The sequence below is a fragment of the Equus przewalskii genome, chromosome 7 (assembly GCF_037783145.1).
Source record: "Equus przewalskii isolate Varuska chromosome 7, EquPr2, whole genome shotgun sequence".
NCBI lineage: Eukaryota > Metazoa > Chordata > Mammalia > Perissodactyla > Equidae > Equus > Equus przewalskii.
Genome location: NC_091837.1, coordinates 19,719,048 through 19,746,344, shown reverse-complemented (window position 1 = coordinate 19,746,344; position 27,297 = coordinate 19,719,048). Strand labels below are relative to the sequence as shown.

The 27,297-nt window shown below is 52.1% G+C and overlaps 1 protein-coding gene and 1 long non-coding RNA gene across 17 annotated transcripts in view; one reads left to right on the top strand and one right to left on the bottom strand.

Annotated features, from left to right (window-relative positions):
* Window positions 1–27,297, bottom strand: part of TBX5 (T-box transcription factor 5) — a 102,520-nt gene that overhangs the window by 43,150 nt on the left and 32,073 nt on the right. For 4 of the 14 annotated variants that reach the window (XM_070627204.1, XM_070627205.1, XM_070627191.1 and 1 more), the window contains exons 1-7: window positions 20,671–21,134; window positions 18,057–18,241; window positions 16,312–16,406; window positions 14,043–14,162; window positions 13,105–13,252; window positions 9,303–9,455; window positions 1,805–1,896 (exon numbers count right to left, since the gene is read on the bottom strand). In XM_070627204.1, coding sequence (XP_070483305.1) covers window positions 1,805–1,896; window positions 9,303–9,455; window positions 13,105–13,252; window positions 14,043–14,162; window positions 16,312–16,406; window positions 18,057–18,241; window positions 20,671–20,680 — 803 coding nt within the window. In that variant the 5' untranslated portion in view covers window positions 20,681–21,134. Of the gene's footprint in view, window positions 1–1,804; window positions 1,897–9,302; window positions 9,456–13,104; window positions 13,253–14,042; window positions 14,163–16,311; window positions 16,407–18,056; window positions 18,242–18,924; window positions 20,549–20,670; window positions 21,135–22,179; window positions 22,791–27,297 lie in introns of those variants that run through there. The other 10 variants (XM_070627203.1, XM_070627197.1, XM_070627201.1 and 7 more) reach the window with 9 other exon arrangements.
* Window positions 22,932–27,179, top strand: LOC103548550 (uncharacterized). 3 transcript variants are annotated; one of them, XR_011541867.1, is made up of 6 exons: window positions 22,932–23,040; window positions 23,238–23,388; window positions 23,487–23,756; window positions 23,999–24,113; window positions 24,944–25,077; window positions 26,317–27,179. It is a non-coding gene; the product is annotated as an uncharacterized lncRNA (long non-coding RNA). The 3 variants fall into 3 exon arrangements; XR_011541866.1 differs by lacking the exons at window positions 22,932–23,040; window positions 23,487–23,756 and having other exon boundaries at window positions 23,250–23,388; XR_011541865.1 differs by lacking the exons at window positions 22,932–23,040; window positions 23,238–23,388; window positions 23,487–23,756; window positions 23,999–24,113 and having other exon boundaries at window positions 24,500–25,077.

Here is a 27,297-nt window from a genome sequence, read left to right as displayed (position 1 = left end):
GGTCAACCATGGGAAGGAGCCTGGACCTTATATTGAGGGCCACAGGAGGCCCCGGAGTGTTCCAGACTGTGGGGTAACCTTGTCTGAATTTGTGTTTTACAAAGATGTCTTTGGGGGCTGCCTGAAGACTGTCCTGGAGGAGAATAGGACTGAAGTCAGGTCTAAATAAGTCAGAAGGTGGTGGCAGGTGAGGATGCTGGCGGCTGGGATAGGCAGCATGCAAGGAGAAAGGGTGTAAACTCCAAGATCTGTCAAGAAGGCAGGAGCAGCAGGGCCTGGCGATGAGTTAAGTTTGAGGAGGTGATTCTCAGCATCCTAAATCTGTTATCCCATCCACTCTTGACCTTGTGGGAAAGAGCGAAGAAGGGGCAGGGGATGGAAGAAACCCTTCGGCTGCAGGCTAGACCAGGGTGCTTTCCATCCGGTCCCCACCTGCACAGACCCTCACCTGCAGGAGGACCGAGATGAGACTGTTAGTCCGCAGTGGCTAAGTTGACTTAATGACACGGAACCACCAGAATGGGATGCGAGTTTGAAAACTGTACAAATAAAAACTTGGCTCTCTGAGCCTAGGTCCACAAATAGTGACCCCTCAGCTTTATGTGCTATTTGTTGTCAACTTTTCCACTGACCAAAGACTAAATCTACCTTCAATTTCAAACTGTAAATGCTTAAAGCCAAGTATTTTTTAAAATAATAATATAAGAACAAAAAGCATCTTACTAAGCCACGATCACGATGGAAACCAATCGTGGATGCAGGAATGCATACGAATGTGGTGTACATGGTGCACAACTGAAGAGAATGGCATATTTGTTTTTAAAAGCATGCAAAATTAGATCTGGTAAGCCTGCTATCTAAAAACAAGTTCCATGACGTGTTATTTCTAAAGCCAATGTTAAAACCACAAAGCTACACCTTTTTTCTCTTTCTTAGGTCTCCTGTCTTCCTTTGAAGGAGTGTGTCTCTCCATCTGTCTGACTCTCCCTTTTCGTGTCTTCCAGAAAGGATAAGGAAAAGCTTCCTTAATGACCTCATTTTATTTTGAAACACTAAACCCGCCAAAAAGGGGGGGGGGGGGACCTCTTGGTCAAAGAGATCAAGATGTATTTCTCATTCTCTTGCCATATGGTAAGTTATTTTGGAAGCATATCAAGAGGTAGAGAGAACGTTTGACAAAATTGGCAATGCTTGCACAATCCTTTCAGATCAGACCAAATTCCCACTATGTACATTTGCTACAGCCCCTTCTATTCATCATATCAACGACTGTGACCACAGGAAATGTAAAAATACCGAGCAATTTTTATCACCAGCTTCCAATCCTCCGGTGCCCGGGACCACCACATGGTGTCAAGTCAGTCTGTGCTTCACCCCCAGGAAATCAAGTCATTTAACTTCCCTTTCATTTACCAAGAGCTGTTGCCAAAAAGAAAATCATTCATCAGCTGTGACTTATGGGAAGAAAGAGAGAGAGGGAGAGAGACAGCAAAGAAAGAGGAGAAAGTTGTAACTTTTGTTCCCTAGGCGGATGGGGAATGCCAAATTCCCTTGGATTTTCTTCCTGCAGAAGACACACTTTCCAGATTGCCTGATGGAGTCAACCACATGTGAGAGTTATCAGAAGGGAGGACTGAAGGAGGCTCATCCTCCTTTCTCTCGATGGTTAACAGGGTCCCATTCCCTGTGCCTCGTCTTCCGCGGGCAGGAGGGCTGGTGGAGGGAGGCGCAAGGTTGCTGCTGGCTCACCTGGGTTTTTGGTGGGTACGTGGCGAGGAAGGAGCCGAGGAATCCACTTTCTTACCTTTGCATTCTTGACATCCTGTGCAGCTCCATGTCATCGCTGCCCCGGAATCCTTTGGCAAAGGGATTATTCTCAATCTTTAACTGGGTGATCTGAAGGAAGGAGGGAGAGAGAGAGTTGGGTTTCTCTTGATTGCTACAAGACGACCTCGGGACAGGAGCTGACGATAAGTGTCATGGAAACACAGCTTCTGGCAACCAAAAGAAGCAAATTAAGCCAGTAATGTCAACAGGGCCCACCACTTTATTTGAGAAAAGGCTTTGAAAAATGTCCTAGATCAGACTGCTTTTAAAAGGGGAAAAAACCTGGTTTTGGTTTGCCCATTAATTGGAGTCACACTCTGTGTCACTCAGGCTGGGTTTTTTTTTTTTTTAATCTTAGCATATTGCATTTCAAACCAATCTAGGCCTCAACACTTCGTCCTCCTCTCCCCTTTGGAAAGCTGTGCAGGATGACAAGGTGCCATACATCCTGCAGCGTGGCAATCTTCATCTGGAAGGACTTGATGATTGCTTTCAAAATCCTACTCTGCTTCATTTCATGTTCATTTCCTAGTTTCACAGACAGAGCTTGCTAGCTCAGGTGGAAAATGATATCTAAGTAAATAAACACTAACATACAGAATTATAACATCTACGATAGCCATCGAACAACTCCAAACCTCTTTTTCTTGGCTGAGGAAGATTTGTTAACATCTGTTGCCATTCTCCCTCTTTTTTTGCTTGAGGAAGATTAGCCCTGAGCTAACATCTGCACCGGTCTTACTCCATTTTGCACGTGGGACGCCGCCACAGCATGGCTGGTGAGAGGAGTAGGTTTGCGCCCAAGATCCGAACCCGTGAACCCAGGCCACCGAAGAGGAGTGAGTAGACTCGGCCATGGGACCGGTCCCTCCAAACCTCTTTAATTTTCTACGTAAGGAAGAGAGAGCCCTCATCTTGGAAATTTTTGTTGCCATGTACAAAACTCAATAACAGAACAGGGTCTTTGCTTCGAGGCCCAGAACTTTCGTGTAAACCATCAACGCATAGTCTATTTGCGTGAGTATACAGCAGCAGAATCAGGTGGAAGACTGCTTCCAGAAGGAGTTGCTAGAAGCATTTCCTAAAAGCTGTGGGCGAAGTGAATTTTTATATAGCAAACCATGTTATAGACACCAGGGCAGCAGTCACCAAAATTCAGTCATTCGAGGGTCACCTTTGCCATCATTATCACATCTGCACAGCACCTGTACACTGGTCTGCTTAGTATTTTTATTTAAGTCAAACCACTTTTTATTTAAGTTTATTTTATAAAAAGCATTGTATCATTATATCACTTCTCTATATGTCAAACTAGAATCACTTGCTTTCAATACAAAAAAAACATTGTTACGTCAGATTCCCTCTAATGGTACCCACAGAATGCTCTGAACCCAAGGCCTGCCTTCTCTCTGTTGCAAGAGGAAACTAGACACTTCGAGAGAAATATGTAACACAAACTGGTACCGAACTAGGACTTTCCCCCTGATGGATGAACAGAAAGATCATCGACACAAGAACAATTTTCTCTCCGTGATTCCGTCATATTCAAGGACCCACAAAAACCATCTGATCAACCCCCAGTAGTAGAGTCACATGCTTTGAGAAATTAGTAGTTTCTTTGAGAAACTAGGAGGAATTAATGAATGCACCCATACTTTGTCCATCGGGGGGCAGGCACTCTGGTATGTTCTGTGTTCTGGAAGAGATGGCCTTATAAGTTTTCCTTCTGACTCCAAAACTCTATAAGGAATATAAAATTACCAGGTATATGTAAATGTGTGCATGTTCACCGTAAAAACATATGTGAAATTAACATTTTTAAATATGTTATATGATTCTGACCATATGAAATTTTGGAAAAGGCAACACTATGGAGACAGGACAAGATCAGTGGTTGCTGGGGGGGAGGGATGAATTGACAGAACACAGAGGATTTTTAGGGCAGTGAAACTGTCTGTATGACGCTATGATGACAAATATATGTCTCTCATTATACATTTGTCCAAACTCAGAGAATCAAACACCAAGAGTGAACCCGAATGCAAACTATGGACTCGGGGTGATAACGATGTGTCAATGTAGGTTCATCGATTATAACAAGGGTACCACTCTGGCAAGGGATGTTGGTAACGGGGGAGGCTGTGTGGGAGGGGGCAGGGGGCATACGGGGACTCTGCCCTTTCCAGTCAACTTTGCTGTGAACCTAAAACTGCTCTCAAAAAATAAAATCCATTTTAAAAGTTTTTAAATATGTGTGGCTATTAAGGTGTATACACATTTCCTCGTCCCTCACTTTTTTAACTGAACCCATTCCTGCAACTTTCTGTTTCTGATGCGACTCTTCAGAATGAGTAGAAAAGTCCATAAAATTCCTTTGGAAAACAGTCTTTAAAGTGGGCACGCCTGAATTCAGTTCTATTTTGAGTCCAAAACCCCATCCCTTAATCGGGCTTTCTCTCCCACCCAGGTTTTTTTGGTTTTTTTTGTTTTTTTTTTTGAGGAAGATTAGCCCTGAGCTAACATCTGCTGCCAATCCTCCTCTTTTTGCTGAGGAAGACTGGCCCTGAGCTAACACCCGTGCCCATCTTCCTCTCCTTTATATGTGGGATGCCTACCACAGCATGGCTTGTCAAGCGGTGCCATGTCCACACCTGGGATCCGAAACAGTGAACCCCGGGCCACCGAAGCAGAACGTGCGCACTTAATGGCTGCGCCACTGGGCCGGCCCCCCTACCCAGGTTTTATCACAATAAAATGCAATGCAATGGACCATAAATCATTTTTTTTAAAGCAAAGATTCTCACAAAGTTAGGTAAAAATTAGATCATTTAAAAAAGGGTGGAGGGAATCCTTGCCTGACTCCCTGCACCGCCCCCTCCAGTCCCCCACCCCCAGCCTCAGTGACTGAAGCCAGCTCCCGAAAGAATGGATGACAATGAGGGTGTGGATGTGGCATCAGAGCTGAATTAATGCCTAGTCCCTGATGTCATTGCTCCACCAAGAGCTCAGGACAAAAAAATTATCCAAGAAAAAAGAAAAGGGTGGATTTTGGCATTTTATCAGCAAAAATCTTTTGCTCAAATCCATATCTTGCACCTCAAACAGGTCTATTACTACCTAATTCTTTCCTTACCTCCGCAGCATCCAAAAATACGATTGCACAGGATAAGCACAATTTGCTACATATACACTGAAGTATGTTGAGCTTACCTATGTCTGGCTCTGTCGAGCGAGCACAGATGCCTATAGGACATAAGAATTACCCTCAAGAAACGGTAACTTACATACTCAGCTGCAGGTGAAACCGTCCGTCTTGGTTCCTATATAGCTCCTCACATACTATAACCCTGTCTCTGACATTCTTTGGCTAATACGCTGCGTGTCAGCCAGCTCATTCCCAGACACACTAACTTATACACTTGTAGGTCTGAGTTCTACCAAAAGACTCTGCTGAAACTGACTTCCATTTGTCATACAAACGTACTCCCCCCAAAATCCGCATAAAACCGGATATCCGGGGGAGAGAGGGGGAAAAACAAATATAAATGCCAGCTCCAACCAGGGAGACAGAGGTTGTAAAAATTAATGAGAATAATTGTTGTGAATTCTTGCTTTTGAAAAAAAAAAAAACCCTCACGAGGGCCAAAAATCTTAATTATGTCTCTCTATTAGGGGTTCATTTCCTGGTCCCAACCAGAAAGCTCGTACCTCATAAATACAGGCTCCTTACACAATGATTTAAGCAGGAGGAAAATGCCTTTTAATGGCAAAGTAAGTTAATATCGGAGGATAGACATGCTTGCATACACAGCCATTGTTGCAAGAGCAGGGAAATGAAATGCCCACACGACCTTTTTTTTTTAACACCTAAGTATTTCTAGGATTGCTCTGGGAGCTGCTGACAAGCGCAGTGAAAACCTTACAAAAACGTGTTTCACAGAGCGAACGTCGCTGGGGAAGATTCAAGTTTTTAAATATCTTTTCCAAGCTGTCAACCATCTGGGGAAATAACTCTCAAATCCAGCTTGGGATCACATCTGGGCTGAGGAAATATGTCGTGTCATTAGGAGCCCCGTGGTATACGGGTGTGTGAGCGCAGCGTAAGAAGTGAACTCCACCGCAGCCCTGCCTCCACCTGGTACCTGCAGCCCAGGGGAGAAAGATCATTCTGGAGGCACTGAGCCCTTTTAACCAAAAATTGGTAGCTTGTATTTTCCCAAATGGACCTGGCAATTTAATACAGGCATTTGCTTTTCTTTCCCTGCCCATTTACCCAAAGCATAGGCTGGGCAAATAGTCCTTGAATTGATGCCATGATCAGCAAATGAATTAACCAAACCACAAAGACTAACATTTGTCATTGTTTTTCAACCACAGTAATAAGAACCTATTTAAAATCTCAGTCTTTCAGATTCTGAAACAGTCAGGGCAGGCCAAGAGTTTTCCAGAGCCTGCGTTTTGGATGCAGATGCTCAGTTAATATCAGTCAAGTAGCCAATCAATGGAATCAGGTAACACTCTGCACATCCCCTGTGCCGGGCTCTGCACTGCACGCTGGCCGAGGATGATCTCATTTAATCCTCATCATGATAACAACAGCTCATTCTCTTAGCACCCCATTTTGCAGATGGGAAAAACTGAGTGAAGCCACTTGCCTGAGTCAAATGGAGTTGAACCCGGGCAGTCTGCCTCCAGACTCTCTGCATCACCCTACGTGACGGTGGCTAAGAGCCCAGGTGGCTTTGACCCGTGAAGTCAGGAGTCTCAACATCTGCTCTAGGTGGGACAATAAAGTCACAAGACAGAGTCCACAAATCACACCAGCCTCGTGCGCCTAGGTAAATCACACATTGTATATCCACGAGGGGCACCATCTGCAGGGGCCCTAGACTTCCCTGGAAGGGTGTCCTGCTTGGGATTCACTCCTCACAAAGAAAAGAGGTGCCTCTGCGAGTGTACAACTAAAACAGGGAGAAAACCTAACATGGGAGAGAGGGACCAAAACTCGTCTCCTAGGAAATCCCTCTTCTGGGTGGCAGGTTGGCTAAAAAGACCTTTACGTACGACTCAGCTGGAGTCCCTGGATGAACCAATAAAGAAAAACGCAATTCCTGGGTATGAACCCTTGGCGTGGTCACCAGATACGCACAGATCCAAATGCGTATTTGGAGATGCACATTTTTAGACACACGGGCATTCAGACACACAATCTCCTAGATTGTGCTCCAAACGCACGTGTACACATCCCACTGGGCAGACACCCCTTTGTGCACATAGATCGCTAACTATATTCATCGGGGAAGACATCTTTTAAAAAATTTAAGAAATCTGGGGGGTGTTGGGTACTTTCACGTGTGGTTGTGGTGACAGTTTCGTGGGTATATACAAAAGTCAAACTTATCAAATCGTATCCTTCAAATATTGCAGTTTATGGTCTGACAATTATGCCTTAATAAAGCAAGAGAGAGAGAATGTGTGCTCCCCCAGACCTGCCCACCCCTGATGAACCCTAAGATCATAACTACACGGAGCTTAGGAATTCTCCCCAAAGGACGGAGCACCCACATCCTTCTTCAGCTGGTCACCTTCACGTGTCTACCACTTCTTGCCCTTTCGGGATGAACCTGGGCTTTCATGGCAAAAAGAAAAAGAAAAAGATCCAACATAGTTCTGGACCCTCTTCCGGGTCTGGAAGCTGCCAGGCATATATATATGGGGAACCGGGCATCCTTGCTGCTATTTGTTCCAATTTTTTTTTCCCTGTGACTGTCACCACAAAGATAAACACAGGTTTACAGCAGCCATAGAGCAAACAGGTTTCTAGCAGCCAGACTCAAATTCGCCTGAAATAGTTTTGCAACTTTCAGGGCATTTGACTTTAATGTTTCTTCTCTTATTGGTTCAACGAGTGGGGGGAACTCAGAAAAATCCTTCTGCCCCTTTAGAAAGCAATGGCATTCTGCGAGGAGTGAATTTTCTCCTAGAGGGACGATCTCGCAAGACGTGGGTTCCCAGATAGGCCTTGTGGCCTACAAGGGGCCATCCATCACAGCTTGGCCTGGTCACTGACAATCTGAATTTGGAGATTACTCACAGCCCTGGCTTCACGGGGTGGATTATCTGACACCCAGTCTGGACAGGAATGACCTTCACGGGGCGACTAGAGGCTTTAGGGTGCTAAACCCATCTCTCACCCCCCCCCCCACCAGGCCTCTCCTGCCTGGCCCCACAGCCCCTATACTCCCCCCACACCCTTATCTTGCAGGTGGGGATGGGGGCTGGGGAGGGGGAGGGGCGTCACCATCCCCACGTCCATCTCTGTCAGTCGTCCACGTGACCCACCCCCACTGATCCCATATGGATCCCCCCTACTTTCCCCTACACAGCCTTCTAACCCCAAAGCACTGCTTAATTTTCCTAACAGTCTACAACCCCACAGTGGCAATGGCCCCTCCCCAGCCCCTATATCTTGCCTTTCCAGACTCCAGATATTTTCATAACAAGGCTTAGGACTCATTAAATCCTGCACCTCACGCCCCCCAATAAAATGAATCCACGTGCACTCAAGTTTCTAAAGAACCAAAGAGAATGATGACAGATCAAAACAAGCCTTTTCTCCTGAGGAAAAATAGACAATACTGCCCAAACTCGGGGTTATGGGAGCTCTGTTCCAGTATCACCGCCAAGCTTTGAAATGCCCAAATCAGAGCCTGGATGTTGAACAGCGGGGGGCCTAATGTCGATGCAAGTGACCTGCACCATTCCTCTTCTACTCGGCGCTCGCTGCGGCTGTGATCTCCTGAACGACGACACACGGCCACATGCACGCTTTCCCTCACCAAGCTGTGGTCTTGCAGGATCTTATCCAAGACCTGGGAGGGGTGCTCTAGGCTGCCGGTGGCACAGGTTGCTCGGTTTTTGTTTCTGTTTTAACAACACACGCTTTGCTTTAGTATGTGGCCTGGGGTCATTAATTGCTGAAACAATCACCCAAGGTTTCGGGCGACTCTGCCACCTGCCCGAATTTACGTTGAAATGCATCCAAGGGGCAGAGGAAGGGAGAAGGAGTCTGACCCCCACAGAAAAGGTGACCCCAGGAAGGGTGGCAGCGGGTCTCCCGCCAAGAGCAAGGAGCCGTGCAATAAAGTGATCTTCTTCCCAGGCATCATTTCATGAATGCAGTGGGATGCTTTCTCATTACTTGCGCATGTGGTCATGTGTGGTTTGCCAAGCTCGTTTCTGACGGGTGTACCTGTGTGTGTCAGACAGTTGTGCCAGGCCCCTGAATTTAGTACAAACAGCTGCAATCCGGAGCCCGCAGATCTGCCCCTGCTCCCAGCCCCCTGGGGCAGAAGTTGGTGCCTGCTTCGTGGAGGAATGAAGCTGCCAGTAAGGTAAGGTTTCGGAGGAGACCCCTGCAGACTCATGCAAACGAGCTGGTGGCCCCGGCACCAGCTCCTGGGCATCCAGCTTACCTTGTGGTTCTGGTAGGAAGTCACCGCGATAAACGCTGTCTCAGGAAAGACGTGGGTACAGAACGCAGTATTTTTTGAGCCAAATCCATTATTTTCGTCTGCTTTCACGATGTGTAATCTGGGCTGGTATTTGTGCATGGAATTTAGAATAATCTAAAAATAATAAAGAAAATGAGATTGTAAGAAAAATCAAAACCCCTTTGTTTCCAGATAAAACCCCACACCCCACCCCCCAAATTAGCCTCTTTATATAGCCTCTCGAAAAATAGTCCAATTTTTTTGAAAGAGGACCAGTGATTTCATTAAAAAGAAACATTTCAAACATGACAATTTGCAACAGAAAAAGCCAGGGTAATATTCCAAGAATCACCCAAAGCACACACGGCAGTAAATCAGAATTCTTAATAAAGTTTGCTTAATAAATTAACTCTCTGCGTAGGAAACTTCCCGTCCCCAAAGAGAGCAAAGCAAGTCTGGAGCAAGGAACTGGCGCCCCCAGGAAGCCTGGGCGACAGTTTTCGAATGAAAGAGGGGAAGAAACAAACAAACAAACAAACAAATATACAAATATTCCCCCATCCCCAAAATAACAAACTCTAAAAGATGCAAAGGAAGAGACCGAGAGTTTGCAGAACTGGAATAAAACTCGTGGGCTTGGACCTTTGTTTGGAGAATGTGCAAAGCTGAGTCAATGAATAAAGGAAAATGGGGGGACTCTAAGGATGGTGAGATGGGGAGGAAGCACCCCCACTCCCCCATCCTACCAGGGCCCGGCTCCTCTCGAGCTTCCCTTCCTCCAATTTCATCAACATTTCAGGCTCCACAACTGGAATTATCTCCAGACTTGCCCCCAGACAGAACTGCTGCATTTGCTTTTCTGGAAATATTCTCTTTCTCCTTCCTATCTTCTCCACGTTTGGGGTGGTCCCAGGACAAGTGGGGTCTTAACGGCTGTCGCTGTACTGTGTTTCCAACCACCACAGTCAATATTACGAGGCGGGCCTCCAGGGCCGCCGGCCCTTCCTAGAAGATGAGCATCCTTACTAATAAAATTGGGTTTGTCGTTCTGACGACGCCTGGGTTTCGACGCTCCCGGGAGGCCGCTCCAGCTAATATTTACCAAAACGTCCTGATAGAGACCCACCGAATGGGCGAATCGCCGCGTTTAATGGGCTGAAAATCTGGCCTGCTTTTTCCCCAGGACCGCAAACCGGAGCGGCGGTGGTTGTCTCGGTGGTTTTGATTATTTGCATTGATGACCCTGGGGCAGGGTTCTTGGGCCAACCCGAGAGACCGGCCTGGAGGAGGGGGAGGGGAGCGCGGCCCGGCCGGGGGAGGGGCGAGAAGCTCGGGGCCCCGCGGCTCCCCGACCCCGGCCGCGCGGCTCTAATCTCCGGCCGCCGTGGCCGGCCGCCTCCCTGGCCGATAGCGACGCCGGCCGGGGCGGCGTGGCGACAGAGAGACGCAGCAGGGCCCCGCGGGCCGCCGCAGCCCCCAGCCGGCGCGGCCATCGTCCCGGCTTAGCCAAATTGCTTTGACGGCCGGGGACAGTGTGGAGACATCAGCGCGAGGGCGATCTAATGGTTCCTAATTTCATTAGGGCGGCTCTGGACTCCAAGTCCGGAGTTTGGGGCGGGAATGCATGGCGGCCGGCGAGTCTGGAGCAGCGCAGGGCTCCGCTCCCTCTTCCGCGGCTTCGGAAGGACTTGAGACCCGCAGGGGTGCCCGGAATTTGGTGGCGGGGCTGTGCGCCTTCCCCAGGCGTGCACCCTGGAGCGACCCCAAGAGCACACCCAGAGCCGCAGAGGGAAAGCTAGGAGCCGAAATGGGGCCGGGGCACAGTCCTGCTTCCCGGCACCTAGGTTCCACGGAGGCCCCCACCAAAGGGTCCCAGCCTCCAAAAGGGTGCCAGACAGCCAGGAGATGCACTCGGGACCTTTACAAAGTGGTCCCATCTCTCCCCAGCGCTTAACCTACAGCATCAGTTCAGTACCGGCAGGTACACACCACCCTTCGCCGGCCAGCCAGTGCTCAGGCAAGCCCGAGGTCACTTCAGTGCTGGGGTGCACCAGCAAGCCGGAGGCTGTAGGCAGAACACCCAGGTTTAAAGGGAAAGGAGGCCCCGGATCTCGCCTAGAAAGGCCCTTCTGCAGCTTCTCCTCCCTGCCAAAAGCGCAGGAAGGGAACGGGCCGTCCTTCTCTCTTCCCTGCTGGCCAGCAGTTCCATCTCATACCAACCACGGGTAGACAGCAGCATGAAGCGCATCAGTGGGGGCCCCGTGGTCCCCTTCCCACCACAGACCTTGTGGGTTCAGTGCTTCAGCCCTAAGGCCCCACAGGAGCGGATTTCTCATTTGGGCCTTCACAACTGTCCTTCCTCCAGCTCAAATCCATTCCCGCCTGGTCCCCTCCTGTCCCCAAATTGGGGACTATGTGTTTGTCGATTCTCTCTCAAGAGACAATACGGCAGGATGGGGACCACTTTGGAATTCGAGAGACCTAGTCTCAAATCCCTCTTCCCAATACAAGCTGTATGACCTTGGGCAAGCCCCGCCCCTCCCCTGGACACCCATGTCCAAAGGCGGTGTGGGGGTACTCCAACCTCCTCTCTAGGCTGGAGGGTCAAATGCCCGAAGACCAGTGAGCCCACTTGTCCGGTGGAATCATCACGCAGGATTCTAAACACTGAATTCAGAGACTGTGTTCTGTCCTGTTGATTAATTACTTCCAACGAAGAGATTTAGGAACATTTTTTCAAAAATCAGTGTTTTGTTCTTCATTTGTTTTCCTTTGAGGAAGAGAGAGTGATGCCCTCTGGAGAATCTGCTAAAAGCTACACATTCTAGTGGAGGGTGGAGGGCTGCACACGCTCAATATCCTGCGTGCAGTTTTGGGGGTTCACCAGGACCCCCTCTCCAGGTTTACGACCCTGGTCTACATTTGCCTGCTCTGGGCATCGTGCTGGGAGGGGAAAGTTGGAAGTTGGGAAAAACATAAACCTGAGAGTATCGAGCTGACAGGGGGAAGGGGTACAGAATTTGCCTCTGGGGGTGTTGGTTTCCCCATCTGTAAGGGAGGGGCAGTTGGCTTGGGGGGTCTCCCTTTCAGCTACAACATCCCAATAACAAGGCAGGATTTGGAAGCGGGTAGGGAAGGTATATATGGCTCCCACGTGGTCCAGCCTCTGTGCAGTCTGGGCTGAGTAGCCCCGAGGCTAGAGGGACCATGTTTTCTGCAGGACTGAAACACAGCCCCCACCCCTAATCACAGACGGGGCTGAGGCTCAGACCCGGTTCACCGGCCGGGTGCCCAGGCCCAGAACTAGCGGCTTTAGCCGCCCCATCCCAGCAAAGGCAGAGGGTTGTGTGCTGGTGGCAGGGATGCAGGGTGAGTCCCTGGCCAGGAGAATGGGGCCCGATCTCCAGCCACCCCAGAAAGACAGACCCAGAGTGTGTGGATGGTGGACCACAGGGAAGACTACAGAGAGGCACCCATGTGAGTGGGAGAGAGGTGGCGACAGAGAGGAAGAAGAGGAAATAGAAAACTGAATTAGAAAGGGAGAGAAATAAGAGAAAACGAAAGAGAGATGAGAAGGGGGAGAAAAGAGAAGAGAAAGGAAGGCCGGATCAAGAGGTAGAAAGAGAAACAGACCAGGGGAGGGAATTTTGAGCCAAGAAAGGAGATGCGTGGGCTCGAGGAGCCAAGAAGAGAAACCACGCGAGCAGAAGGGAGAAGAGAGAGGGCAAGTAAGAGAGAGGAGGTGTGGACCGAGGACCACGGGCGGGCTGCACAAGGTACTCACATGCCCAAACGGGTCCAGGTGGTTGTTGGTGAGCTTGAGTTTCTGGAAGGAAACGAGCTGCCGCATCCAATGCGCCCCGGTGGCGGGTGAGTCTGGGTGCACGTAGAGGCGGCCCGGCATGGCGGGCTCCGCTTTGCCCGTCACAGACCTACACGGAGGAGAGGCAAGACCCGCCCAGAGTTAGTGCGCATGGTGCCCGCCAGTTGTTGGCCGCATGAGGGCTGCTGAATACGAGAATGATCTAGAAATGGCCTGACTCTCAGGTCTCACTTGGGCATCTGCAATTCCAGGTGCCCAGAAGCCTGGGGCCGGTTTCCAGGCGAGCCTCCGCCGGCTCTTTCTTCTTCCACCTCATTCCTCCCCGAGCCTTGAGAGCCTCTCCCTGCCCACAAACAACTGGCAGGTTCTAGAAGCCTGAACGTGCAAAAAAAACCCCAGAAAACTCCTTCAAGTCTCTCAAAGGGCGCTACCTCTTCGAGCCTCTGAGCTCTTGGCAGCCACGGGAGCAATCTTCCCAAGGAATGGGCCTCTCTCTCTTGCCTGTTTAACTCAAATACCACGGGCCGATTTTGCAATTTCATAAAAAGGCATGTTCAAAGCAGGTAACTCATAAAAAATAACCATAAATGGTTTTATGCCCCCAGAAATACCTCCAGCGCTTGGTAACAATACTCTTTTTAAAAATCCACAACCCACGGGTCCGGCAATAGATATAGACTCTTTACTTTTTCTGAGCCTCGGTTTTCTCGCTATAAAATGGGGGCTAATGGGCTGCTCTTTCTCCCTCTCAGGGTGGTCAGGAGGATGCCGTGCAAGAGACAGTGAAAGCCCCTAGCACACAGTAGGAGCTCAAAAAACGTTTAGCGGGTCAGCAGGGGGAGGGGACTTTGGTTTCCACTTGCCTCCCTGTCCCCCTCACTTGCCCTTCCAGTACCTACCATTTATTATCAGCGAACTTGTATCTGTGGTCATCAGCAGGAACAATGTCCATGAGGAGGATGTACTTCGTTTTGGGATTAAGGCCAGTCACCTTTACTTTGTAACTGGGAAACATCCGCCTAAGAGACACCGGGAGGAAAGAGGAAGAGAGAGGGAGAGAGGAAGAGGCGGAGAGAATTAATGCCAATATTCTGAAGGGCGCATCCACAAATTTTAACGAAAGTGAACCCTTGAGAAACATGTAAGAGAAAAGTAGCCCACCACTCTGCTCTTGCCAAGATCCATCCCCGGGTTGCCCTTAAAGTTATGGAGGGAAGAAAGGCAAAGAGATGAGAAAGGAGGCTGGTGACTCCACACATCTAGGAGGAAAACAGAAACCAGGAGGAGAGGACTTCTAGAGAACTAGTTTTGAAGAAGGCCTGAGAGGGACACCCATGTCAACTCCTGCTAAGCGCTCTTTTCAGAGCCAGACACCTACTTTTTTATTTGGAGGCAGGAGGAAGCTTACTAAGTCAAAAGGTGGCCTCCTCTTCCGCCCAGCCAGGTGCTTTGGCCCACCTGCGCAGCGGGGCCGTGTCAGGTGGACACCAAGGTGTGTGCGCCCTAGGGACGCACCTGCCGTGGGTGCCCACACACCTCCGGTCCTGGCTTCAGTCCTCCGCCCCCAGAATACAACTCGGTTGGTGACCTCTGACATGAGTCTCCGGCAGGAATGTATTCCTAAGTGTCCCACCGCTTCTCTAAGGCGCCTGGCACGCTTCCTTGAAGAGTGTAAACTCTTTGGCCCTAGGCAAAGAAATTCAAAACCCATGCGGATTTGGTTTCAGAAAGAGCGGGGCCTGAGAGAGGATCGGGGCGTTGGAACGCCGGTGCCGCGGAGCTGCGTGCGCCGTGCCCGCTCCCTCTCCGCTCCAAGTGCCCTTCCCGCCTTGGGAGGCGCGCGCCCCGGGAAGGGAGCGTTCTCAAGGCTGGCCTGGGCGACAGGACAAGTTGCTGGATCCTGGCTCGCTCGGGGATGACGGGCAGGGGTGAGTGGAGGCCTCTTCCTTCCAGTCTTGGAACCCAGGCCTCGCGGTGTTTATCTGACCGGCCGCGCGCGCGCGCCCCCGGAGGCGGAGGCGCGGAGGCTTCGCAGGCCTTTTATAGTTAAATCCTCTGGGCTCCGGCTGGGGGGGAAAGGAGGCCCCGGCCGGCCGCGTCTTTCCTTCCTCGGCAGAATGGGAAGAAGACCTTAGTTCTTTGCTATAAACAGAACGCGCCTCCTAGTTCACTCAGGCCGAGCGGGGGAGCAGACATTGTTTAATTTCAAATAATAATAAATGTCACTGTTGTCAGTTTATTGCCGGAGGCTTCGGCTGGAGAACCGGGGGCGTCTGCCCAGGAGGCTCCACCCTCCCCCTTCACACACTCAGTGGCTTGGGCCTACCGGCCACTCCGGCTTCCCTCGCCTCCTCTGGGCTCAGTGGGGCTTTCTGACCTTCCCGGCCAGTCCGGCACCGGTAGGGATGTGGGGAGGACGTCCCCAGGCCTGGGTGCGCGCGCGCACACAGACACACTGAGATACGGAGTGGCGCGACCCTCCCACCCCTTCCCCCAGAAGTCTAGCATTTCCAGCTAAAACTCTGCGAGCTTTTAAGAGGAACTGCGGGGTGAGTGTCTTGGCGAAACTGCCGTGTTTATCGGTGTCTGTATACAAAGCCTGGCCGAGCCCCCATTCAGTTTCAAAGGCTTCGCCTGCTTTCTATAAACAATGAAGGAAGTAGCGAATACATTCAGCGAGTCAGCGTTTGGCAATCGGGTGGGACTCTGGAAGCACTCCAAGGTCAGGCAGGGTGAGAAGGAGGCTAGGGGCGAGGAATCAAGTCTGAGACCGGTGGCATCCCCGTGTCCTCTCTGCACCTCTCTTTTCCCGCTGGCTCTCCCTCTTCAACCCTCTTTCTCTCATTACTAGTCTATCCCAGTAGCACAATCTCAAGTTCTTGATTCTTCTTGATACCAGGTGGGCAAAAGGCTCAGTTGGAAGAAATGCCCTTTTTCCAGACTTGAATCTTGCAAGTATTTCCCCGACCCTGATGGAGATCCCTGGAGGAGTTCTCTGTGCCTTCTGAACCAGAATCGGCTCAAACAAAATGCATTCATTCTCTCTCTTCTCTGCTCTGCTCTCCCTTCTCTGTCTCCTCACCTTTCTCCCCTTCTCCTTCTCTCTTGTCTCCCAAGCCACTTTTTCCCACAGTTTCCCTAGGCCCCTCTCAGAGGTGACCAGCTCACCTTCCAGCTTTGGTTATGATCATTTCCGTGCCCACTTCGTGGAATTTCAGCCACAGTTCTCTTTCATGGAGAAACACCTTGATGCCTTCCATGCCCTACAGGAAGGAGAGAAAAGTCACACAGACTAGCCCAGCACGGGCAGTGGGCCTTCCTTCCCCAAACTCCTCCCAAGCACAGACACTTCTCCTCTTTCCCTCCCGAGCCTGTGTGCTCAGAGGCTGGAAGCTGGCCCCAGCCCACTGCAGAGCGCCCTGGGCTCTGGAATTCCTATGTAGGCTCCATCCAGGAGAAGTTTGATCCCCACAGCGCAGTGCTGTCTCCTCCTAATGCCACCAACGCAAGGCTAGAGAAAAATCCCCAACTATCAGGATGCTCCAGAAAGTCTGTGGGAAGGATGGGGCAGAGCAAAAAATTGGACCACTCTCAGTCTGCATTAGCCAAAATTCAGCTAAAGAAAAAAATAATAATCTCGAAAAACCCACTCAGGATAGTCTTACGTCGACACCCAGATGTCCACACGCAAACATACAGACGGGCAAATCCTGTATATACGTCTGTTTAATGTCACCATGGCGGTGCAAACATCGACAGAGGTGAAATTTAAAATTTTAAATGCCTGTATACTCTAAGAGGCTCCCACAGTCCAAAACGAAAATTAATTCTCAAATGTCTATATTAATAAGCTTTCTAGGCTCCCCTCACATGCAGTTTCGTTCACTTCAAGCTGTTTTGATTATGGGCACAGCTGAAGCCATTTAACATTTCCACTTTTGACTAAAAGTTATTTTACAAAACCGATGCAAAAAAAATTATATACAAAGTCTTCTCTTTGCAATAATCCATAACCGTCTAATAAGTGGATTTGCTTTCCTCTAAAAGAAAAAAAATCTAAGTTTCCAAAACTGCGTGCCCACTGCTCTCTGCTTCTCTACAAATATACACACGTTTTCCTGACACGTGAAGGGCAAAGAAAAAGGCGATGAAACAGCCAGGACGGGCAGCGAAATCGCAAAGAAGAGTTTTAGCTATGTAGATGTCTCTCTTTTGCTCAAGTCACCCCGCGTCAAGCCATCTGACACCCTATTCAAAAGCACCTAAGTCTACAAGGGCAGTCTTGAGGGCCCAGAGAGCCAGGGTGTAGGGGGCAGGGCGCGAGGCCAGGCTTCGCCCTCTGTCCCGGCCCAGCTTCCAGCCAGGCGAGCCCGCGGCTCCGTGCGCCCTCCCGGCACAGCCCTGTGCGCTCCCCGCCGCCGGCCAGGGCGCGCCAGCCCGCCAGGCCCCGGCCCAAGACAAATGGTGTGGCGCGTGGGTCTCGGCGGCGGCGCGGAGGAGGCGGGCGGAGGCGAAGGCTAAGGAAGATCTAAAGAGGGGTCAAGCCATCGCTCAAGCGGGCCTGAAGCGGCCGCTGACCCGGCCCTTAATGAGGCGCTCAGGGCCGAGTCCACACCTAGCGCAGCAGGAAAGGAGTGATCTGGGCCATTGTTAGCCGGCCCCAAATAGCCGGAAAATTAGGGCTTCTCTAGCAACTTAAATGTATTTCAAAAGTCCTCTGGCCATAAAGATAATCGTCACAATAAAGTGGATTGGAATATACTGGTATTGAGGGCGGCAGGGCAGAAAAAGGTGAAATGGAGTGGGGATGAGAAGGAAAGGGGCCAATTGGGAGCAATGGACTCCCCGCCTCCCTCCTCCCCCGCAAGACCGGCTCTGGTGGCCACAGAAGGTCCCCAGGCGCGAGGTCTTACCTGCTGGGTGAAGGCGGCCTGCGGGGACGACGGGGACTTGCTGGGGGCACCCAGCGCGCTCTCGGGTTTTGAGTCGCAGGGTAGGTCCTTTGCGTCAGGTTCCAGGGGTGTGTGCGCCAGGCCAAAGCCCTCGTCTGCGTCGGCCATGGTGTGCCGGTGGCCCTGTGCCCGCGCGGGGTCCTGCTCTGAGGACGGGAAGCAGAGAGAGAGAGAGAGAGGGGGGCAGAGAGAGAAGAGAGAAGGTTGGAATTGCAGCTCTACTGACAGAAAAGAGCAGTTGGGCCCCCAGCGGCCAGCTACCGGCACCTCCGTTCCCAGCTGAAGGAGGCTGCAGAAAGTCCTGTTATTATCATCATTACTATTACTTTATGACCACGCACAGGCTCTTGCGAAAGACCCCGGTCAGATCCCGAACGGGCGAGCTCCGCATCTCCCCTGCGCAGGCTCCCCGCGATAAGCGAGCTGCCCGTCAAATTTGTCTGGACTTCTGGAAGAGCCAATAAAGATAAGGCCTGGGTATTTTTGGAAGCCATTGGGTACGAACCAAAAACAAAACAAAAACCTAGTGTCCTTTGGAGAATTTTTTTTTCTTCGTCAAAATTACAGGAGGCCATCAGAGCTCTTTTGATTTAAACTCGCAAGGGGAATATTTTTCTGCAGCAGGCAAAATGCCTGAAATAACCCGCCTCTTGCAAAAGCAAAAACACAGGCGGAAAAGATTTGCAGATCGAGAGACCGGTCCGAAAGAGAATTCACGTCCATCTTTGATCAGTTACAGGTCTTAAAATTAAAAGTCCTTTAACATTAAGAGTCCTCCCCTTTACCCCAACCTTAAGCAACGTTAAAAATAAAAAGGAGCCAAACAGACCGCCCGGCAGGAAAGCAAAGCGGCAGCGCAGCAGTTCGTAGGGAGGCGCGGAGGGAGGCGCGCTGTGGGCGCCGGTGGCCAGCGAGGTGTCGCCGGCCGGGGGTGCGCATTCTCCTCGCTTTCCTGGCTCTCTAGCCCGGGTCGGGCATTGTGTGGAGCAGCCAGGCCGAAGGAAGCTTCTCTGAGCTTCGGCCGGGCCTGGCTCCCGGGAACTGCAGGCCCAAGCTCGGGCTTGGCGAGAACAAAATGGGTCCCAGATAAATCCTGGGCTTCCGGCGTTGACTCGGCCGCCTAGGTCCGACGCAACGCGGAAAATGGCCCGGGTTTGCAGGCGTACGAGGTTGGAACGCACAAAATAACAGCTGCAGAACGGTTCAAACCCGGACGAGCCTCCCCACTCTCTGATCTCCTTCCAGTCTCTCTATGATCCCAAGTAGGGACTTCCTCCCTCCAAACCCGGGAAGACTGGGAAGGGGGTGCAAGGACGGCCCCCAGGATCTTAGCAGCCGCTTAATTAAGCAAAAGGCTGCATCCCGGAGACGCAGGAATGAGGCCAAGGAGAAGGACAGCTTCTGAGGCCCGACTCCCCAGCAGCTTGCCTCACCACGCCCTTGGGGTTTTGGGGTAGCGGGGACGGGAGCCCCGCAGCCTGCTCACAACAAAAGAAAGCAGGGCCGGCGTCCCCCACGTGTGCTCCCATTCACCGCCGGCCGCGGGGACAATCCCACCCCGCGCCCTCGCCAGGGTCCCGGGGAGCTCCGGGCTGGCAGGGGCGAACAAGATGCGGTTTGACAGAACCAGGCCGCGCGTCCTGCAAACCTCAACGCCGCTCCCCGAGCCGCGGCCGCCTCCCCGGCTGGATCCACGCGCCCGGGAGCTCCGGGCCGCGCAAAATCTCTCTGCCAGCCGGGCTCTGCAGAATCCAAGGCCAAGGCTGGAGTCCCGCCATTCGCGTCTCCCGGAGCCGACGCGGCCGGCAGGCTCCCTCCGGAGCCTCCCGGGCCAGCTGCGGAGACGGTTACCTCGCTCGGTGACGCCGGTGCATTCACCGCATCCCTTCTTGCTCCTAGTAAGGAAGCCGGCGGCGAGGCGGGGGCGCGGGCATCGTGGCTCCGGGGTTTACGCGGGGGGACTGCTTGCCCAGACTAGCGGCTACTGCTGCCTACAAAGGAGCGCCCACCGCTGCAGGCTCGGCAGCGACTGCCCACCTCCAACACACACCTCCTCCGCCTTGCTCTCGCCCTCCCTACAGACTTCCAAGTTGTCAGGCGCCAGAAGGGCTCCAAAGAACGCAAGAGAGTAGCCTCGGGGGGGCACCCTCAATAGTATAATCTCAGTGCCCTGCTCCCTCCTTGCACCCCCAGGGAGGGAAAGTTGAGAGACCAGAGGCAGCCGTGGGAATGGTCCAAGTCCTTTCTGAGCGCGGCTTTCAGGGTTAAAGTCCCGGAATCGGAGGTAAGACTCTCTCTCTCTTTCTCCTGCCCTCTCTCTCTCTCAGAAATACAAGCTGAGCTCAGTGACGTTGGGCTGCCTTGATGCTTACAAAGTACTGAAATTGCCTATCCAACTAGATCCCACTGCACGCTGTCTGCCTCTGCCTCTCTCTCCCTCCCTCCTCCCTCCCTCTCCCTTCCCACTCCCTCCCCCAACCACTTTTTCCATGAGATTTCCCGAACACTCAAATCACAACACGACTCTCAAATCCAGACCTGGAGATCACCCCCTCCTCTCCACTCCCTTCCCAACCTCCATCCATCTCTGCTTCTCTAAGCGCGGCTCGGTGGCTGCAAAAAATCCTGCACAAATCATCGCAAACCCGGTCGGCTTCTGCCCGGGAAGTAATCTCGGTGACGCGGGCTGCGCAGAGGACGGAGTCTGATCGCAGGACGCGTGCACACACCCGCCGCGCGCCTCCTCTGCAGCCTCGTCCGCATTCTCTCCAACGCTGACCTCAGGACGAGAGCTGCCTGACCCCGCCTGGCCCAGCCGGCCGCCGCTAGCCGCCCTGACATCTCTCCCCCTCCCCACTCATCACCCCGACTCTCAGTGACTCCGGGGTGAAGGCAGGGTGAAGGTGCGTTGGGATGGGGGCCGAGATCAAAGATGCCAAGAAATCGCCGTTGCCCCCCCACCCAGAGCCACCAGACCTCCCTGGCTGGAGGTGTACACAAGGCAGTGCCCAGTTTTATTAAAATAATCAAACAGTCATTGGGGGCTGGCTGGGGTTTTCATCTCCACTCTCCTCTCCCTGCCCTCCCCCCTCTGAAATGTATTATTTTGAGGGTCGAGTTGAAGAGGTCAATAGAAGCGTAAACACAGTCAGTAGGTCAGGCTGAGCAGACCCAGATTGGAGCACCAAATATTGGTGCTTAGAATAAATGTGAGGGCTCCCTTTCTGTTTCCCACCCTTGTCTCCCGTACCCCCTTCACCCACTTCTTTTCTGGGGCTCTGATTAGAGACTTGGGCCTGCAGGCCAAGCTCTGGGGAGAGGGATGGAGGCAGGAGAAAGGCTCTGAAAATCAGCAGCCACCCCAGTGTAACCCTCTGTGGCTCCTCGGACTAAAACCCCAGGGCAGGCCTGACACACCCTTGCAAAATTTCAAAGTGGATTGTCCAACCCTAAAAGTGGGACAAACGGGGAGAAAATGGACCAGAGCATTTGCTACGGTTCTCACTTCACCTTCCAGGTTTGTTTGCAAGCAGCCTTTCGCCAAGGCAGTTTATTTATTTGTGAAAACACCCTCACCCTTCCAAAATGTCAGCTCAGAGGACTTTGGGCTTGCTAAGCAGGCGACCTCGGCCAAAGATGGAAAACAAACATGGCTTCAGGATGAGGCTGACTCTCCGAATCTCTGGCAAAAGGAGGGGAAATCCGGAAAGACTTTTCCAATCCCTCTAAATTCTCAGAGATTTGCGGATAAAATAAATTCCCATAAATAATCTGCACGCCCCTCCCGAGAGAGAAAAATCCGGACTCTCCCAAGTAATTGCCCAGCCAGATTCGTGTAGGTTGTGGAGCGCTGGCCACTGAGTGAAATTAGGATTTTGAAAGCTTGAAGGGGAATCTGTTCTGGCCAGGTGACACTGGTAGGCAAAATGCGAGAGAGTCCATTCTTATTTAGATGGTGAAAAGGAGCCAGGCTGCGAGGGGGGATTCAGCAGGGCTGGGGCAGGAAGCCAGGGGGCTGTGGGCAGGCAAAGGGCTAAGAGAAACCTATGCCCCCCTCCCAATACCTCTCCAGGGCGACACTCACCTCCGAAAATCCCACCTCTTCTTTCCAGCGCAGAAGCCACGAGTGGCGCCTCACTGGGGAGGGGGGTTCAGGTGAGGAGTTTGGAAAGGACCCCCAAAAGCGACCCCGTTTAGGCCAAGCCTTCTTCCAGCGTCAGTCAAGAGTAGTATGTACCTCCCAGCTCGAAGTTGGTTTGTGGTCTTCGACAAATTAAATATTACTGTTTATTACCAGGCATACCCCAATAAAATAAAGAGGCAACCCGGCGATACCGACTATCTCACCAGCCACTGCACCTATAGGACTTGGAGACGTCACGAGTCACGCAACCGGCCCGCGCGCTGTCACGCTCGACTGGGGGCAGCGGCGGGAGGTTAATTTCTCTCCGTCTTCGCCTATGACTTCGGGGTCTGCGCAGCCACAGGTCCCAGACGCCTCAGCCACGGGAATAAATAAAGAAATAAACAAACCCAGGGCCCTCTGGGGAATGGGGTGGCAAACATCGGACACAAATAGAGCCAAGATCGACTGGGGGGGGGGGGGGGGAGCGACTCAGCGAAGGAGGTGGGAGCCCACCTCAGCCTACGATTGGAAAGAAAGCAAGTTGTTTCGGGTGGAACGAGGTCTCTTACAGGAGGCAAGACAGTCTTATTATTTAAAAAAAAAAAATTCTTTTCAAGGAGGAGCTCTCGGCAAATGAATATCGAGGCACCTCCCTAGCTGGTTACGTTTGGGACGCGATAACTCGGGGCCGCTTCCAGACCTGCGTAGAAGTAATTACTGGGTTATCACGGAGGGGAAAAGAGACCGACGTTAGCACGTTAGGACGAAGAGAGTCGTCCGCAATCTTTCTTGCTGAGAAAAAGTCCATTCGCAAGCTAGGTCCGGGGATGCAACTGGTCCCCCGCGTGGCCCGGCGGGGGCGGGGTGCGAGTGGGTGGTGGGGTGGGTGGAGAGGAGCGATTTCTGCGGAGAAAAATTAAAGCGCTGGGGCCTGCAGAGGGACGAGGTGCTCTGTTTTGTTTTGTAATAAGGGTTATTGTTTTTTGGTCTCGTCAATGGGCATGATTGCTAAGCAGCCCCGGGGCTTGCGCGCGCGAGCTTCCGCGTGCAGCTGGAAATGCGCTAGGTTCAGTAGCGAAACGTACTGCGTAGACGCCCCCGGCGGCGCCGAGAGAAGAGCCAGGCCCGCCTAGCACGGAGCGAGCGAGCGCCGGGCCTTCTGGAAGGGTAAGTTCCCCGCCAAGGCGTCCCCGAGGGAGCCAGACGTCGGAATCCAGACTCGCCCCCAGCTTCAGGGTTCGATGCCGGGTTTCACGCGCCCCCAGCCCCCAGGGCTTTCCGCAGCATGGCCTGGCTCCAGGCCCGGTCCGTCTGGGGCTGAAGCGGCAGCGAAAAGTGCAGGAACGCAGCCGACCGAGCGGCCCCAGGAGCTGAGGTCAGGCTCGCGGGGAGAGCGGGCAGTGGTTTCCAGCGCCGGACGCGGACGCCAGGGTCCCCCGGGCCGCAGACTCTGCAGCTTCGAGCAAGCAGAACCCGCGTCCCTCCTCTCGGCCAGGCCACAGGGGCGTCCCCAAGCTTGGCTTTCGTTTCCCAAGGTATTAATAATTATCTTTTCCCCAATGTGAGGCCCGTTGGGTGCAGCGTTTGCTCCCAGATGCCAAGAGCCGAACGCGAAATCCTTCGCCTAAAGCCTTGAGAGGAGTTCTTATTTGACCTCTGGGCCAAGGTGGGCCAGAACCGGAGGCCTGGGCTCCGCTGGGGCTGGAAGGGGAAGGCGAAACTCCGAGCGGGGCGAGTTCCTTTCCATTTGGCTCCCTTTTCTCGCATCCCTGCACAGGCCCCGCAACCCCCCTGGTCTGGCTCACAAAGGATTCCGCAAACTCAGCTTCCCGGACCCACTTTCCCAGCCGCTCCGGAGGGCGCGCTGCGGATAGAAGAAAACAACGACCTAGGTTTGAGAATCTCCGTTCTTTCCCCCAACCATTGGGCAGTCAACTCAACTCGAGGCAGAGGCGGCAGCACGCGACCTCCTTTCCTTCTTTCGGAGGTTTAATGCTTTCCCCGACCAGCTTCCAGCTCCATTTTCTCCCGACATGTATTTTCCTCATTTTGCCAAATCCCTGCCCTGATTTTAATGCCGCCATGCATCGGAGAGCAGAGGTTCCCATCTGAAAATCAAAACCCAAACAAAAGCGAGGGCCGACCGCTGTCGATGTTTTTTCTTCATTCTTTCCTTCTGTTTTTAAGAAAGTCGCCTTCAAAACCACCATGTTTCTTTCCTCTCAAAAGAGAACTCGCGCAAGAATCCACTCCCTTTCCATTTTTTTCCCATGTGTCCCCGCCTGACTCGGGTCTCTGCTGAAGGCGAAAAGTACGCAGAAGTTCGGATGGGACCGGGAAAATTAATAACCATCATAACAATAGAGATGGTAACAAAACTAAACTTTGGCCAAGTCATTTTGCGAAAGCAAGGGTCAGCCTGAGGCTGGGAAGTTCTCAGGGGGTCACTTTCCCTCCTGCCTAGTTAAATCCGGCTCTGTTATATTTTTTCCAGGACTGCAGTATCTCCCTTCCCAATGTTTTATTGGGTTCCTAGTTCCTAGCCACCGCCCCTCCCTTCTGACCAGAAGGATTTGAGAAGAATACTAACTGTTGTCATTATTTTGATATTCAATATTCCCCAATATGTCCACCAATAATTATTACTCCTTATTTTACTTATTATTATTCATGTTGATGCTGCTTTCTGTGCTTTGGAAATATGCCTCCTCTCTCCCCCAAGTTCAGCAGATGAGATTTTTTTTCCCCCTTGGTTGGGGTAATGAGATGAGAAATAGAAGTGGAAACATCCTTCTAGAAGCCCAGCTGAGACATCAGTGCTGGAGATTTGCGGGCTCCACTGGAACAGAGAAGGCGGTAAGAAGACGCAAAGGAGGCTTTCTTGCTGCCTCCAATTTGGGGAGTCCCCAGCGGACAACAAGGGTGGGGGTCTTGAGCTGGGAGCACCCGGAGCCTCCTCCGATCCTGTGGGCTGCGCTGAGCACGAGAACTCTACCTGTAACTGCAGCCCAGAGTCTGTAGAAAGGCGGCCAGGTACAGTCACTGTGTCTGCCTGATCAGCGTGTCCCCCAGCCCCAAAAGATGTGGGGGGAAAATATACTGAATTCCAGGGCTCTGATCCGTTAACATAGAGACTCAAGCTAATACCTCCAGGTCTGGGATATGGGCGGGGGGAGGGGGCCTGTCTGGGTACCCCTCCCTCAACTGGAGGGTGCGATGGAAACTGGGAGCCCCTGCGCTCTGGGGCTCTTGGGAAAGACTGATTTTCTTTGGCAAAGGGAAGGGTGTTGCGCTGTCGACACGGCAGACTATTTTTCTTGTTCCCTCACAAGGAGGTGGGGGAAGAAAAGAAAGCAAGAAAGAAAGGGAAATTAAATCCACACGTGTTAAGCTTGCTCAAAGGGCCGGAGTCAAAACCAGAGAAGAAACTGCAGCTCCAGTCCTGGCTGCCCGCGGGCCTCTTTCCAGCCAGCCCGGGCCTCACAGAGCCAGGCATCCCCACTGGAGAGAATTCGATCTGATGTTTCATAAGGCGCTTTATTTAAGGGGGAAGGGGCAATGGTTCCTCTCTGTCTATACCACCGAGTCTGAACTCTTAGCGGCAAAGAAAACAAAGGAGATAGCAATTGTGAGAATAGTTACCCACTTTGAGAAAGCTCAGCTCATACCTCCCAGCCACCCAATGATTCAGGTAACATTCACCCTGTGGCCAAAATGAGCCAGGCCAGTGATTTTGGGAATTCCTGGGGTCTGACCAGTCTTCCAGACTTGGGCCTACCCAGGTCAAGAGAATCTGAAAAGCTAGTCTACTGACCCTGGAATAGTCCACTTAATCTGCCCAGCTAAACCCCACATCCCTTGTTCCTCTTTCTGGGAGAAACCTGCCTGGGAGGAGGCCACAGGAGCTTCGGGAGGAGCTCTGCGCATGTAAGGAAGGGGGGCGGCCACCCCTCCTGGAGCTGCAAGTGAAAACTCTAGTAATGACCTTGAGGAGGTGAAGGGAAGCGGTGACGAGGGCCGCCAAACCCCAAACTGGAAGGATCCGTCACCGTCGGGATTCTTTGGTCGAGACCTCTAATTTTTCTTCCCTTTCAGCCCGGGCCGTGAGCACCACAGCGGGTCTCCTCTGGCCTCCTGCTGCTGGGTTTCTGGCCTTTGGGGACGCGGCCTCGATAGAAGGGTCCGGAAGCGGGGACCACAGATGCCTTGCCCCCCATCACAATCCCTCCCGGAAAACACTGGGCTGAAACTGACAGAGGCTCGCCCTGGGGTGCAACGGACCGAGGTCCCCGGTGGAGAAGTTCCTGGCGATTGTTTCCGCAAGGGCCCTTCGGTTTCCTGGTCTCCATGGCAACCCCGGAGTCCCGTCGAATGCTCTCAACAATGGGGCGCCCCGAGGACAATCGCGCACTTGCTCTGCGAGCTCTGTGTCCTGCAGGGCGCTTCCGCCCGTCGCTCTTGGCTTTCCGGAGCCACTTAGGTAGATTCAACACGAAAGGGATTGAAAAACTACCCCCCCTTTTTTTTTAAACGGAGGAGAAAAATCGAGATTTAGTAGAATCTCTGCTGGCTAGGGTCGTGTCCTGAGCAAAAGCCCCCACTTGGAGTTCAGAGCGATGACCTCGGAGACGCGCGCGCGGGCGGCGGGCAGGATGGTTTCATCGAAGCCCGCATCTCGAGCATCTCCACCGGGAACCTGGGACTCTAGGAGTCTCAGAATCTCTCCACATCTGCTGCCCGTCTCATCCGCACCCGACGCTCCCCGCATCCAACCAAGCGACCCCTTCGCTTGCCTGGAATAACTTCTAAATGGAAGGAGAGAAGTCGGGAACTAGAAATAGTGGCATTAAGGTCTGCAAGGTCTTTATGAGGGAAAGAATACATTATACGTTTCCTTTTAGAGAAAACATTTTCCATTGTGGATGTAATATAAATAACATTAAAATAATATTTGGGGGTTTCGTTGCTTTCTTCTTTGAACCTGCATTGGGGGGAGGAATGCCCCTCTTTTTGGCGGGGTGGACAGTGGGCAATGCAGACTGATTTTTCCGTTTCCATTTTGGAGGCAGCAAGCTC